This window comes from Heterocephalus glaber, unplaced genomic scaffold (genome assembly GCF_053883595.1).
Source record: "Heterocephalus glaber isolate CG9 unplaced genomic scaffold, H.glaber_assembly_v1.0 deba00001719, whole genome shotgun sequence".
Taxonomy (NCBI): domain Eukaryota; kingdom Metazoa; phylum Chordata; class Mammalia; order Rodentia; family Bathyergidae; genus Heterocephalus; species Heterocephalus glaber.
The window spans coordinates 7,434,622-7,447,593 of NW_028258432.1; the positions used below are offsets into that span (position 1 = coordinate 7,434,622).

The window sequence follows — 12,972 nt, forward strand, 5'->3', positions numbered from 1 at the left end:
AACCCATAGTTACCTGATAACACAGTTAACTCATAGTTGCCCGATACCATAGGGAGGGGGTGGTCTCCTCTCTCAATCAGATGAGCTCATCATCTACTCCAGTGGCTTAAAATACCATCTTCATGCTGATGACTTCCAAATTTATGCCTCCAGTTCTGACCTCCCTTGGAATTCAGTCCTTTATATACACTGCTCACCTAATACTTGCACTAGATTTGTACTGGATACCTCAAACTCCACATGACTAAAACAATTTATGATTTCTTCTTTACCTCAGTCCCTTATCAAATGCTTTTGGTTTGTCTTATTTTCTCTCTAATAGCAGACTTCCAATCCAGTAGCAAATGAACTCAGTCATCTTCAAAATATGTACCTAATCTGTATGCCTGCTTGTTTCCTTGCTGCTACTAGTCTAGTTCAAGTCACCATTGCCTCTCAGGAACCTACCGGCTGATCTCTCTGCTGCCAGTCTAGACACTCCACTCCCAAAAGGAAGGACATTTCTTTCTCTGTCCCACTAATTATGGGTCTCCAGCCACATTGGCCTCCTTGCTGTTAGTCAGATACCTCAAGTACATTTCTGTCTTCTTCCTGGAAGAAAGATTCTTTCTGCAGGAGGAGCTTGTATAGAAGCTTCCTCACCTCAGTCAGTCGATGCCACCATATCAGAGGCCTTTGGTGACCACTTGAGTGCAACCATTTCCTGCCACTCTCTGGTCTCTTACTGTCTTCTGTCTTCATAGCATTTGTTACCTCCTGAGGTGTGAGTCTACTGGCTTACTGTGATTCCCCCATCATGACGTGTGCCACATGAGACCTGGGCTGTGCTCACTGCTGTGTGTCTCCAAGCCACCACAGCAGTACCTCATGCTCAGTGCTCACTGAGTAGCTGAATGTGTTTACCGGCCAGTAGGTTATCTTGGTTCTTAGACTATTGTAAAGAAGGACCAAAACCAGTTCACTGTAAATAACTGGCTGACATTTTATTTTTTGAGTTTTCCACATTTTCTACTGTGAACATGCACAGTGGTACCTTGGTTCACAAACAGAAGCATTTGACAAAATTTTGATTTTGTTTGCAGACTCTGCATTGGGTGGCAGACATGACCATGGCCATCTTTCCCACACAAACACAAACGTGGCCATCTTTTCCAAAATCATAGAACAAATGAAGTTTGTGAACCAAGGCACCACTGTATTACCTTTTAAATCAGAGTATTAGCATCAGATGTCTTTGATTGGACTTTGGGGCATTTTTCCTATTGTTTACTTTCCTATAGTTTTCTGTTTCTTATAGTAAACATGTATTGCTTTTCATAGAAAATAAAGATTTAAAAAGAGAAGGAAACAATGTTCCAGTAATTATGGTATTTTATTTTATGGAGTTCAGTAGCAACTGCATATTATTACACATACTATGTTAAGGTTCTTTTTTAATCTTTACTTTGAAATGATTTCTGATTTACAAACAGATCAAAAACAGTATCAAGAATTTCAGTAAACTCCCGGATTTCTCAGATATTATTTATTACATTTTTTCTTTTTGTCAGAGACTCTTCCCTACCTTTTCACTTCCCCATATGTATGCATGTGGGTGGTTTCGCCGCCTGTTGCCCATATATATGTATGTATAAAATTGTCTCTTCTAGTCTCCTTTAATCTGAAATAGTTCCTCTGTCTTTCATGATCTTGACAGTAAAGGAAACCAGCCTTTTTTGTGTGTGGAATGTCACTTGGTCTGGATTTTCTAACATCTCTCCGTGATTAAGTGTAAGATATTGACAGAAGTATCACAGGTGGTACTGTGCCTTCCTTGATGTGTTTTATCAGGAAACACTAGAATCTGCTTGTCCCATGACCTGGTGTGTTGCTGCCTTCCATCAGTTTGATTACTGTAGGTTTCTCTAATGTAAGTACTGTGTCTTAAGAGGAGACACTAGACTGTTAAATGCCCTCTTTCCCATCCCATTTCTTCATTCTGCTATTCTCAGAATCCATTGATGCTTCTTCCCTGAAAATGTTACCGTTGTGGTGGTTGCAGAGTGATTTTTGTCATTTCATAACTTTTCAACAATAATTACTTGGCATTCTGCTTTATAAATACTTTCATTCACTCACTTATATCATCTTGGACTAATGATTATTTTATTCTACAGATTATACTCTCTTGCCTTGCTTTTATTTTGATGCACCGATTTTCCCAGATTTGACCAATGGGGGTCTCTTTGGGCTGGCTCTTGAATTACCTTATGACATGTCCCACACCAGTCTTTAAGCACATCCACATCATTTTTTCTAGCAGAACAATATATTCTAGGCCTACCTTGTATTTTCTACCATTGGCCCTGGAGTCAGTTCATTTCTGCAAGGGGTCTGTTCCATTTGGTGAAGAATGAAAAACCATAATCTTTTTTTTTTTTTGGTATTGGGGATTGAACTTGGGACCTTGTACTTGGGAGGCAGGCAGTGGAACCACTGAGCTAAATCCCTAGCCCAAAAAACCATAATCTTGACAAACCAAGAACTAGGTGCTAGGCTTGTGTTAATGGGTTCATGGAAACACTTTGTTTCCAGTAAGTCTTCATGCTTAAATATAGTTAAAAATCCATGCATAATTTTAAAATTAGAATACTAATTTTTAGGGACAGTACATACCACTAAAATGATGGGAAAGTATGCCATAGTTTCTTGCAGAAGTTAAAGCAGCATTCTCAAAGCTGCTAATTATTTCTAATTTATGCAGTTGGAGGCACACTTCTCAACCTAGTATACTTGGGATCGAATTCACAGGGTACTAATAAATCCAGAATTGGAATCTTTTTGTCAGTAATGAGTGAATAAATTGTACTTCCTTCATGTGGTCATTAATTCAATTCAGGATTATTTTAGTTTAGCTACTAATGGACTTGCCGTTTAAAGAGTAGAAGTCAGCTTTTCAAATCTGTTGGTTTGCAAAACTGAACACTGTAATTGCAACACTTATTCTTTTTTTTTTTTTTTTTTTGTACCGGGGATCAAACTCGGGTCCTTGCACTTGTGCAGCAGGTGGCGAAACCACTGAGCTAAATCCCCGGCCCGCAACACTTATTCTTGTTCATCAGACCATTCCTTTTAGTCACTTGTCAGCATTCAGCAGGTGGCAAAATATTAATTATGCATCTTTAATTTCTGTATCTCTTTATAAATCAAAAACTTCCAAGTAGAAATATAGTATCAGTTACATGAATCTTTTCAAATAGAATTAAGCATTGATGGTATAGGATGCATATTATTTAGCCTTATATAGCTTATATAGCATGTAGCAGAGTACAGAGTGTTCTCAGCAGTAGTCACTGTGGATAAAGAAGATGTGGGTGGTTGTTTTTTTTATAAAATGGAGTACTACTCAGCTATAAAGAATGATAATTAGAGACATTTATAGCTAAATCGATTCACATTGAGGCCATACTCTTAAGTGAAATAAATAGCATACACATGTGTAAATACCAAATGGTTTCTCTGATGTGAGAAACTGAAAGTGTAAATGAGGCCCAAAATGTGTAAGAAGAAAAGGTCCAAAAGGGAAGGGGGAGTAGGGAGTTGGGGGTAGGGGAAAAGTAAGAAAAAATATGAGAAAAGAAGAAAAAAATGGAAACAAAGTTTTTTTGTAAATGGGGAGGGGAAAAGGGTGGAAGGGAGGGAAGGGAAATGGGAAAAAAGAAGAACCAATATGTATCCTGTACAGGTACAAATTCCCAATGATGAATGTGATCCTAAAGTGTACCAATAAACTTGAAGAAGAAGAAGAAGAGTGGAAGGTAGTGAGAGGAGCAGGCTTAGGAGTGGAAATGAGGAATTCTCTTCTGGTTGATGTTACTGTGTACTTGCTATTGGAATGGCTGAAAATAAGTGTTTCTGGGGAAACTTGTCACATAAGGAAAAGAGAAAGAGATTGGCAGTGTGCTGGGTAAAGAGAGTAAGAAAGAGTTTATTTCAGTGCAGAATCCTGGATTTTTATGATTTTCTTCTCAAGCTTTTTAAATTTTTATGTTAAATATACATCACATAAAATTTACTGTCTTTAATGATTACAGGTGTACAGTTCATTAGTGTTAAGTATGTTCACACTGTTGTGCAACAGATCTCCAAAACTTTTTCATCTTGTAGAATTGAAACTGTACCCATTAAACAATTCCTCATTCCCTTATTCCCCAAGCCTCTGACGACCACCATTCAGCTTTCTGTCTGTATCAACTTGCCTACTCTAGGTACCTTATATGAATGAATTCATACAGTATTTGTCTTTTTTTAACTGACTTGTTTCATGTAGCATAATGTCCTCAAGTCTTGCCCATGTGGTAGCATGTCAGAATTTCCTGCCTTTTGAAGGCTGAATAATACTCATTTGTTTATCCATGGATGTGAGTTGCTTTCATCTGCTAGCTGTTGTGAATAATACTTCTGTGAAGATGAGTGTTCAAATTTCTCAAGTCCATTTTCACTTCTTTTAGATACATATCTGGAAGTGAAAGTCCTGGATCATATGGTAATTCTGTATTTAATGCTTTGAGGACCTGCCATGTAGTTCTGTATTTTACAACCAAGGAAATTCAGTGAGGTGTATGATGAAAACAGAAAACTACTAAACGTTAGACAGCCAAGTTTTTGTTTCATCTGTTTCTGCCACTGAGCAGCCAACGGATTGATCTTTTTGATCTTCAGTTTAATCATCTGGAAAATAAAAACGTAACTCCTTGTTGGCCTCCCGGACTCACTTGTTCCTTCATTGAACAGGTGTGTGCAGGAGACATTCCTGGGGGGTTGGGGCTGCACCTTGAACAAACGGGCCTGGATCTTCCTCTTGGGTTCCAGCAGCAAGGAGGGACACTGGCTCTGAGCTTGCCTCATTAGCTACGAATTACCAAGGAAACACTCACATTACTCATGTTCCAGGGAACTTTCCTTCCAGAAATGTTATGTTCCCTTTCTCAAGTAAGAAACCAATAGAAAATGAAAATGAAAAGAGAAGTTAAGTCCTGGCACATGCAAAGTAGGTAGTTATTAAATATTTGTTGAATGAGTAATGGAAGGGTTTTGGGATTTGAAAATTCAGTATATGCAGATATGGATTCCTATCTTATTACATTTTTAGAAATGTAAAGTACATTTTTAAAAACTAGAAGTTTTATGTAGTACTCATAAGAATTTAGAGGTGAAGCTAGATGTGGTGACAGATACTTGCAATCCCAGAATTCTGGGAGGCTGAGGGCAGACTAAATGACTAAGTGAGACCCTGTCTTAAAATTTCCAAAGGTTTGGAGATGTAGACCAATGGACAGGTTCTGGGTTCAATCCCTACTACTGCCAAAAAAAAAAAAAAAAAAAAGTAGAAATGAGCCATGCAGAAAAATTAACTCAAAATTAAAAATGCTGACTTTTAGAGTGCCAGAGTCAGCACTCTATCTCTAGGTTTCCAAATACTAATTAGAGGAACTTGATGCTGTTGGAAAGGATCAGGCTTGATGTAAGATATCTCATGTTTCTGATTGTGAATGAAGTGAAAGCCAGTGTGATTTATTGAATTACCTTGAGAAATAAAAGGAAGGTTAATTCCTAAGATTGTATTTATACTTACAGCATGTAAAATGAGAACTTTTTTCTCCCAAAGAAGTTCCATTTAGTGGGATATAACTTGAGTGACAGCTCAGGCAAAATGATTCTATACCACCTGGAATATTTTAAAATTCTACCACTTTGGGTCAGCTTTAGATTCACATGAATAGTTAATGAATTTCAAAAGTTCTAAAGCCTTGGTCCTTGACACTTCATTTTTACACTCATTTGCACCAGACCTTGTGTTGACAGTAATAAGCATTGACGTGGCCTTGTGGAGGCCACAGCAGCAGCTCCTTAGCAGATGGTGTTCTCTGTTCCTTCTCTTCTGCAGGCAAACATGCTGAAGACATTTTTGGTGAGTTATTTAATGAGGCTAATAACTTCTACATCAGAGCAAATTCTCTTCAAGACAGAATTGATCGCCTCGCTGTCAAAGTCACACAGCTGGATTCCACAGTGGAAGAGGGTAGGTAATTGCATTAATGCAGTGAACTAGAAGTGATGGCCACAAGATGGTAGTAATTAATTGTGTTATCACTGCTTTTTCCGTGGGTGGTATGCAGACATTTCGCCTTATCTTTCCCTGGAAGAATAGTGAGGAGCTCTACAACACTGGGTAAATTAGTGATGGAAAGATTCATATCTTATCTACCTCGTACACCATGATTTTGTTAAAAATTACAAATACAGTATTTATTAAACACTTCTTCCAGTGCATTCAGTATTAGAACTCTTGATAGAGTTATTGGTAGTTACTTTAAAAATACTTTCATACTTAAAAATCATAGAACCACTCCAAAGAGTCCCAACTAAGAGTGAGAATCATAGCATATACCATGCTACAGAATGAAGACTTCAACCTGATGTTCTTATTAGAGTTGATGTCTGTGAATAATCTTGCTGATTCTGTCCATTTCCAAATCTTACTTACCTTCTCAGAAAGAGTATTCACTAAAGGCCTTTAGGCTTCAAGCTTTAGACTAATATGAACCAGCACTATTTAGGTTAACTGATACTCATTTTGATGATATCCCCTGAAATGTGTGGCAGTTTCAACAAAATTTAAGCCATCAAAAATTCAATTTTAAAAGTTTTACTTTCAGAGTCTTGAATGAGAGACAGAAATTAGACTGGAAAAAAATCTAAAAATGATGAGATATACTACTTCATATTTACTTTGAGAAAAATATTCAGGTTACAAATTATTTTTCCCTTTATATAGTACTAGTTAGAATTTTTCTTGGTGCTTGGAAAGGGTCCCAGCATCTTGAATTTTGTGCTATACCAATATGGTAGTAGAAAGTAATTACTTATGGGATTCATCCCTCACCATTTAAAAAAGGTATGTTTACTCATATTCAGGTCTTTATCAAAGGTCAAAATTAAATTACTATTAATACCTATTATGAACATTCTTACTGATGTTTCCCAGCAATAAATAGGAAGATAAAGACATGTTCTTTTAAATCAGATTTTTATTTTATTTTATTATTTTTTTTTGGTACTGGGGATCAAACTCAGGACCTTGCACTTGCAAGGCAGGCACCAGAACCACTGAGCTAAATCCCCAGCCCAAATTTTATTTTTTAATTAGAAAAAAAATTAAATAGCTACTTGATCTATTCAGACAAGGAATTTTTGTTTTCCAGACAAGGAATTCTTAACATCTTAAGTCATTTACTTTTTCAATCAGTATCACAAGTGATTTTTAGTATTTATTTTTCTTAGATTTTTTTTTTTGTTGGCTTTAAAAGTTTGAAGTATTTAAGATAAATTTTACACTGAAAAAGGTTAATCTGTAAGTTAATATTTAGGAAATTTTATGGTACATGTCATATCTTTAAAATTCCTTCCCAATCAACATTTTAACCTTACTGAAAGCTAGGAAATCAGCGGTCTGTTTAGGACTCACTTTTTTTTTTGCCAGAAGATCTTGGAAATGTCACTTAATGTCCCTCAATCATAGCTCCAGTAGCTGAGCCAAGTGGGTTAATAGGACCAATTTGCCACCTCAAAAGTTATGTCAAGGTCAGATGAGTTATAAAAGAAGTATACCAAGCCCTGATTTCCTGCCTCTTTGGTTTTATATATCAAACTACTTGATTTCTAGGACTATAAGTATGTTGAAAAGCTTTGCTGTCTTTCCTTAATAGTGTTGGAAAACCTTAGTATGTTATTTGCATTTGTGTTATTTTGCAGAAGTATTTTCCCTAGGTATTATACTTAAAGTGATATTAACTGGTTGGGGCGCCCCCCCCCCCAGTGCCATGTCTGTTATAATTATATTTCTGTGTGATTTTGGAGAAGTACTATCTATCTATCTATCTGGTAGCGGGGATCGAACTTGGGTCCTTGCACTTGCGGGGCAGGCGATGGAACCACTGAGCTAAATCCCCGGCTCTGGAGAAGTACTATTTGTTTAAAGAATGATATTCTGCTATTAGGTTCAGTGAAATAATTAGATCACTACAAAAGAATTTGACCTCATCGAGAAAACTTAACCTCTAAGAAGAAAGGAGTCAACTTCTATTTAAGCATGGTTTTAAAGAAACAATAAAAACCACTGTTTGGTTATCCCCGGAGATTTTAGGGTTGTGAGTCCAGTGATAGTTATTTCTAAGTAGTGAAAAATATTTCTTTGTATCTCAACATGGGGGACTTTTCTCTAAATAGTGTCACTACAAGATATCAACATGAAAAAAGCTTTCAAAAGTTCCACCATCCAAGACCAGCAGGTGGTTTCAAAGAACAGCATTCCTAATCCTGTTGCTGACATTTACAACCAGAGTGATAAACCGCCTCCTCTGAACATCCTGACCCCTTACAGGTATGCCTCTTGGGGTCCCCAGAGTCTTTTCAGTGAGGGTGGGTGGAGAGGTAGAGAGAGCTGGAAACAGGTTAACCCATTGGTAGGAACGTCTTTGGTGGCTCATTTGGGTTCAAAGGAGTTCTTCCTATCTTTGAAAACAGTAATTGCAATATTGTACACATTAAAGTAGCCAGTGATAAATAACTATTAAAGTTTTAGTATTTTAAGATATAGGTACATTTACTAGCAGAAGTGGGAGCTCAGATTTTAGCTCTCAGATATGGGCATCTTAGGTGGAAGTGGACATGTACATGATGGCAGTGTGTGCACTTATGTTGATGTTCTTTATTTTCAAAGTCAGTTGGAAAGGAATAGCACGTTTCATTTATAATACTAAAGTACCTATCTCCGTACATCAGCACTGCAGCCATTTGTTACTTAATTCAGAAAAATATATGCTATGGTGTCAGTGTTTTTTAAGATTGAAAGTAGCATTACCAGATTAACCTTCTGTTATTGTTAAAATGGTAAGATACGCTTTTCAGGACCAAACTTCCAAGAAAAAGGATAGAAAATAAGTATTGCAAAAATTAATATGAAGAGATCACTGAAATATGCTTGGTTAAATGTCCTTCTGCTGCCCATCGTCATAGAATGTTTCTTCAAGTGCCTGCTGTCACCACCTTTTCCTCTCCCTTTCTTATGCTGTCTCCTTGTCCCCCGTGGTGGGGCTTGTCCCTCTCCCCTGTCTGGAGTCCATTCCTCCAGCCTCTGTGAGCATAGGCTGTGGTGGCCAGTGGCCCTTGCCCCAGTCAGCTTTGCTGGCTGATAAGCCTGTGAGTTCATTGCTCCTTTGACTGCACCCTGACATCCCTGCCTGCAAGCCCTTTGCTGCTCCTCAGAGAGTAGCCAGAGGTTTCCACAGAATTTCCTGTCCTTTTTCAAGATTCACAAGGAGAGGTCTAGAGCTACTCTTTATTGTAGTTCTGCCAGTAAAGGGGAATTCAAACTTCATTCCTTTGTGTACAGAGAGATTCTCTCAAATAAATATAAGATCTCCTGGAAACTGATGGGAACAAGCAAGAAGTCCTGCCTTTTTATGGCCCAAGCCTGCTTTCCTGGAGGTGATGTTCATACATTTAGAAAGCTCACAACACATGAGAATAGAAGCATTGTGAACCTAACATTTCATTTCAACTTGTGATTTGCTTTCATGTGTTGGACATTTTTCCAGGGAAGTTTGAATTTTTCTTAGCACTGGGAGCCTCAGTATACATACTGTGACATGAGAGCTTGCTTGTTTAAGGTTTTCTACACAGTTACTAAGAAAGCTTACTGAAAATTCTCCTTTAGAAACAAAATCAGAAAACCTAGTGAGCCATTTATGTTTGGTTTACCAAAATCATGATTAAACGTGTAGTGATTTAAAAATTTTAATGACATGAAAAGTGATTTAACCTTATATGTGTATGTGTGCATTCAGTTATATGGGAAATAAAAGATGTCTTTGACTTTTTAATAATGTATTCAAGAATAGCAGTGCCAGCTCAAATTCATTTATACAGCAATAGTTGGGGTACACAAAACGTAAACTTTTGCATTTAATCTTAAATATGACAGTGTCACAGTGCTAAAAAGTTAAGGGGTTAGATGCAGTAAACAAAGGACATAGCTGCTTGGTCTTTTGTCAACATTAACATTTGTTTACTTGAGTACATTTCCATCCTCATTAGAGTGTTAATGCCATCATAAAGAACATTAATTTATATCTTCTAAACTTTTCCATAAGTTCCGCACTCAGTTTTTCTATACCTTTACCTGTACAGAAAGCTTTAGAGTCTTGGGGAAACAAATTCTCTTTTTCACAATAATTTTATTAATAAAATCTCTGTCATGCAGCTTGCTTACAAATTGGGAAGCTAGAAAAAGAAAGATGTTAAATAATCCAAGGTTAAAAAATAGTGAGTTGTGTGGCTTGTTAGTAGTGATTTTCAGTCACAGTGACTTGAATAGCTGTCATAGGAACCTGGCCCTTAGCGTTTAATGGTAAGGAGTACACAGCAGGAGATAACAAGGCAGGAACCTGAAGGAGACAGCTTTTCCTTCCTGAGCTTTCTTTGTTTGTAAACTCTTTCCTCTTGATATTCATTTAATTATTTTGCTTCTTTTGTGTGCCCTAAACTACTTGTCTAAATATTAATATGAAATGTATATGTTTTGCTTTCTTTTTCGGAGGTCTACAGGCCACATACTTTTTCAAACATGAATGGGATAGACTTTATTTGGATCATGATTGTTTTGAATGTTACTACTGTGTTATATTACGTTTTAATTCATAACGGTCACATTATTGTATTTTATTTTATTTTATTTTTTGGTACTGGGGATCGAACTCGGGTCCTTGCGCTTGTGCAGCAGGCAGTGAAACCACTGAGTTAAATCCCCGGCCCAAATGTTTATCTTTCTTGGTTTTTTTTTTTTTGGTACCGGGAATCAAACTCAGGACCTTGCACTTGCGAGCCAGGCAGCAGAACCACTGAGCTAAATCTCTGGCCCCACATTAATTTTGGTTATATGGTAAATGAGTAACTTCTGTAGAATTTGAAATACTCTTTAGACCATAGCAACTATAGCAATACTTACAAGTAAATAAAGTCTCTTTGAAAATACATAGCTCAACACTTCTTTCCTAGCCACATTTATACATAGTGAGCGTTTTGCTTCTTTCCCAGCTGAATTTATTAGATACACTGGTGCCTTGGTTCATGAACACTTATTTGTGAACAGTTTGGTACACAAACAGAAGTGTTTGGCAAAATTTTGTTTTTGTTTGCAAACTCTGCATCAAGTGGTGAAAATGATCACCACCATCTTTCCTGCATAAGCATGAATGTTATCTTTTCCAGAATTCATGGAATGAATTAAGTTCATGAACTAAGGTACTACTGTATTGGGCAAGCCTGATTAAAAAGAGACAGAGCCCTCACTTGTTTTTATCTTTAATATTTACTCTCCAGAGTGAAAAGAATGTATCTGTACTAAGAATTTTCCATCTCTTGAGTATCATCCCCTGTTGGAATAATGTGTTTCCTGAAGTAGTTGAGCTACTAAAACTTGCTGTTTATTTTTATAAGCCATCTTGTACTTTTTCAAAGTGATTTCCTATACTTCATTCTAAGTAGAATATCTTATCCTACTTATGTAGAACAGATTGCTGTCTGTGCATATTGCCACGTTCATTTCAAATAAGGAAATTTAGAGAATAATGTACTTGATAGTGAGGATGCCCCATGTAGATGTCCCCTGATTTAAAATTTTAATATTAACCTTCCATTGTTAGATAAAAGTATCTAACCATCTTTCCCCCCTGATTTATAATATATTAATTCACAGAGATGATAAGAAGGATGGGCTGAAGTTCTATACTGATCCTTCCTATTTCTTTGACCTCTGGAAAGAAAAAATGCTACAGGACACAGAAGACAAAAGGAAAGAGAAACGACGTCAAAAGGTACATAATTCCATTGCGGGAAATGTCCATATCAGTGTGTGTATGGAATTCTTGTTTATAAATGAATCAGTAAATTCTTTATTTAAATAGGTAAGAAGTTGGACTTAATGCTGAAGGGTTTTTAGAGATTGTAATTTTCACCTGAGGATTCTAACAATTCAGTCTAACATAGTAATTCTATTTTTCAACAAATAATGATTTGTTCTCCGATACTTGCTTTGCTTTAACAAAAATAGTGGCTTAAATTTCACTTTTGTTTGTAACTAGGTTTTATAACTTTCCTGCTCCCTCCAATTTTCATAAAGCAATCATCCAATATAAAGCAATGTGAGATTTAAAGATAGGCTTTCTGTCTTTTTACCATCCGTGGTGGCTGGGTGGCCACTTCCCTGTAATGGAGACCTTAGGGAGGTGTTCCTAGCGGATGAGCTGTCCAGGGACAGTGTTTATTGAGGATGAGCCTCCTTTTGAGGAAGTCATGGTAGGCAAGAGGCTTACAAGTCTGAAGGGAAGGAACGTCTGCCTTACTGACAGCGTTGGAAAGATAAGCTGACTCCTCGTAGGTTAAGGGACTTCTGCTTTGAAAATGATTCCTTCGGGGCCCAGAACTTAGGCCACTGAGAAGAGTAATTCTCTTAAGAGGAAGTATTTGGTAATATTTTATATGTAAGATATATTTAAAAACAGTCACTCAATTTGCTTGACAAATATTAGAGTACATTAATTGAAAGAACTGCTTAGCATTTTGAGGGGTGGCCTTACAGTTTTGAAGCATTTAGGTGTATTGACCAAGTAGGATTGAGAGTGTAGGATGGAGGAAAATTCAACATTTCAAAACAGGATTTTAAGAAAGGGAACGTTTGGTCTGGGGGTGTGGCCTAGAGGTAGGATATTTGCCTAGCATACATCAGAGCCTGGGCTCAATCCCCATCACCACCACCAAAAAAAAAAAAAAAGGAGAAGGAGGGGAAAAACTGGCAGGGGTGGGGGGACATAAGATATTACTGGTGGATTCCGGGAAAGGATAGAGAATATGTGGGCTGTTGTTTACACTCTT

The 12,972-nt window shown here is 37.1% G+C and overlaps 1 protein-coding gene across 2 annotated transcripts in view; it reads left to right on the forward strand.

Annotated features, from left to right (window-relative positions):
* The window catches only part of Wasf3 (WASP family member 3), a 121,073-nt gene that overhangs the window by 91,405 nt on the left and 16,696 nt on the right, over positions 1-12,972 (forward strand). For both annotated transcript variants that reach the window (XM_004854817.4, XM_004854818.4), the window contains exons 4-6: positions 5,927-6,061; positions 8,269-8,422; positions 11,798-11,915. In XM_004854817.4, the coding sequence (XP_004854874.1) occupies positions 5,927-6,061; positions 8,269-8,422; positions 11,798-11,915 (407 nt within the window). The remainder of the gene's footprint in view (positions 1-5,926; positions 6,062-8,268; positions 8,423-11,797; positions 11,916-12,972) is intronic.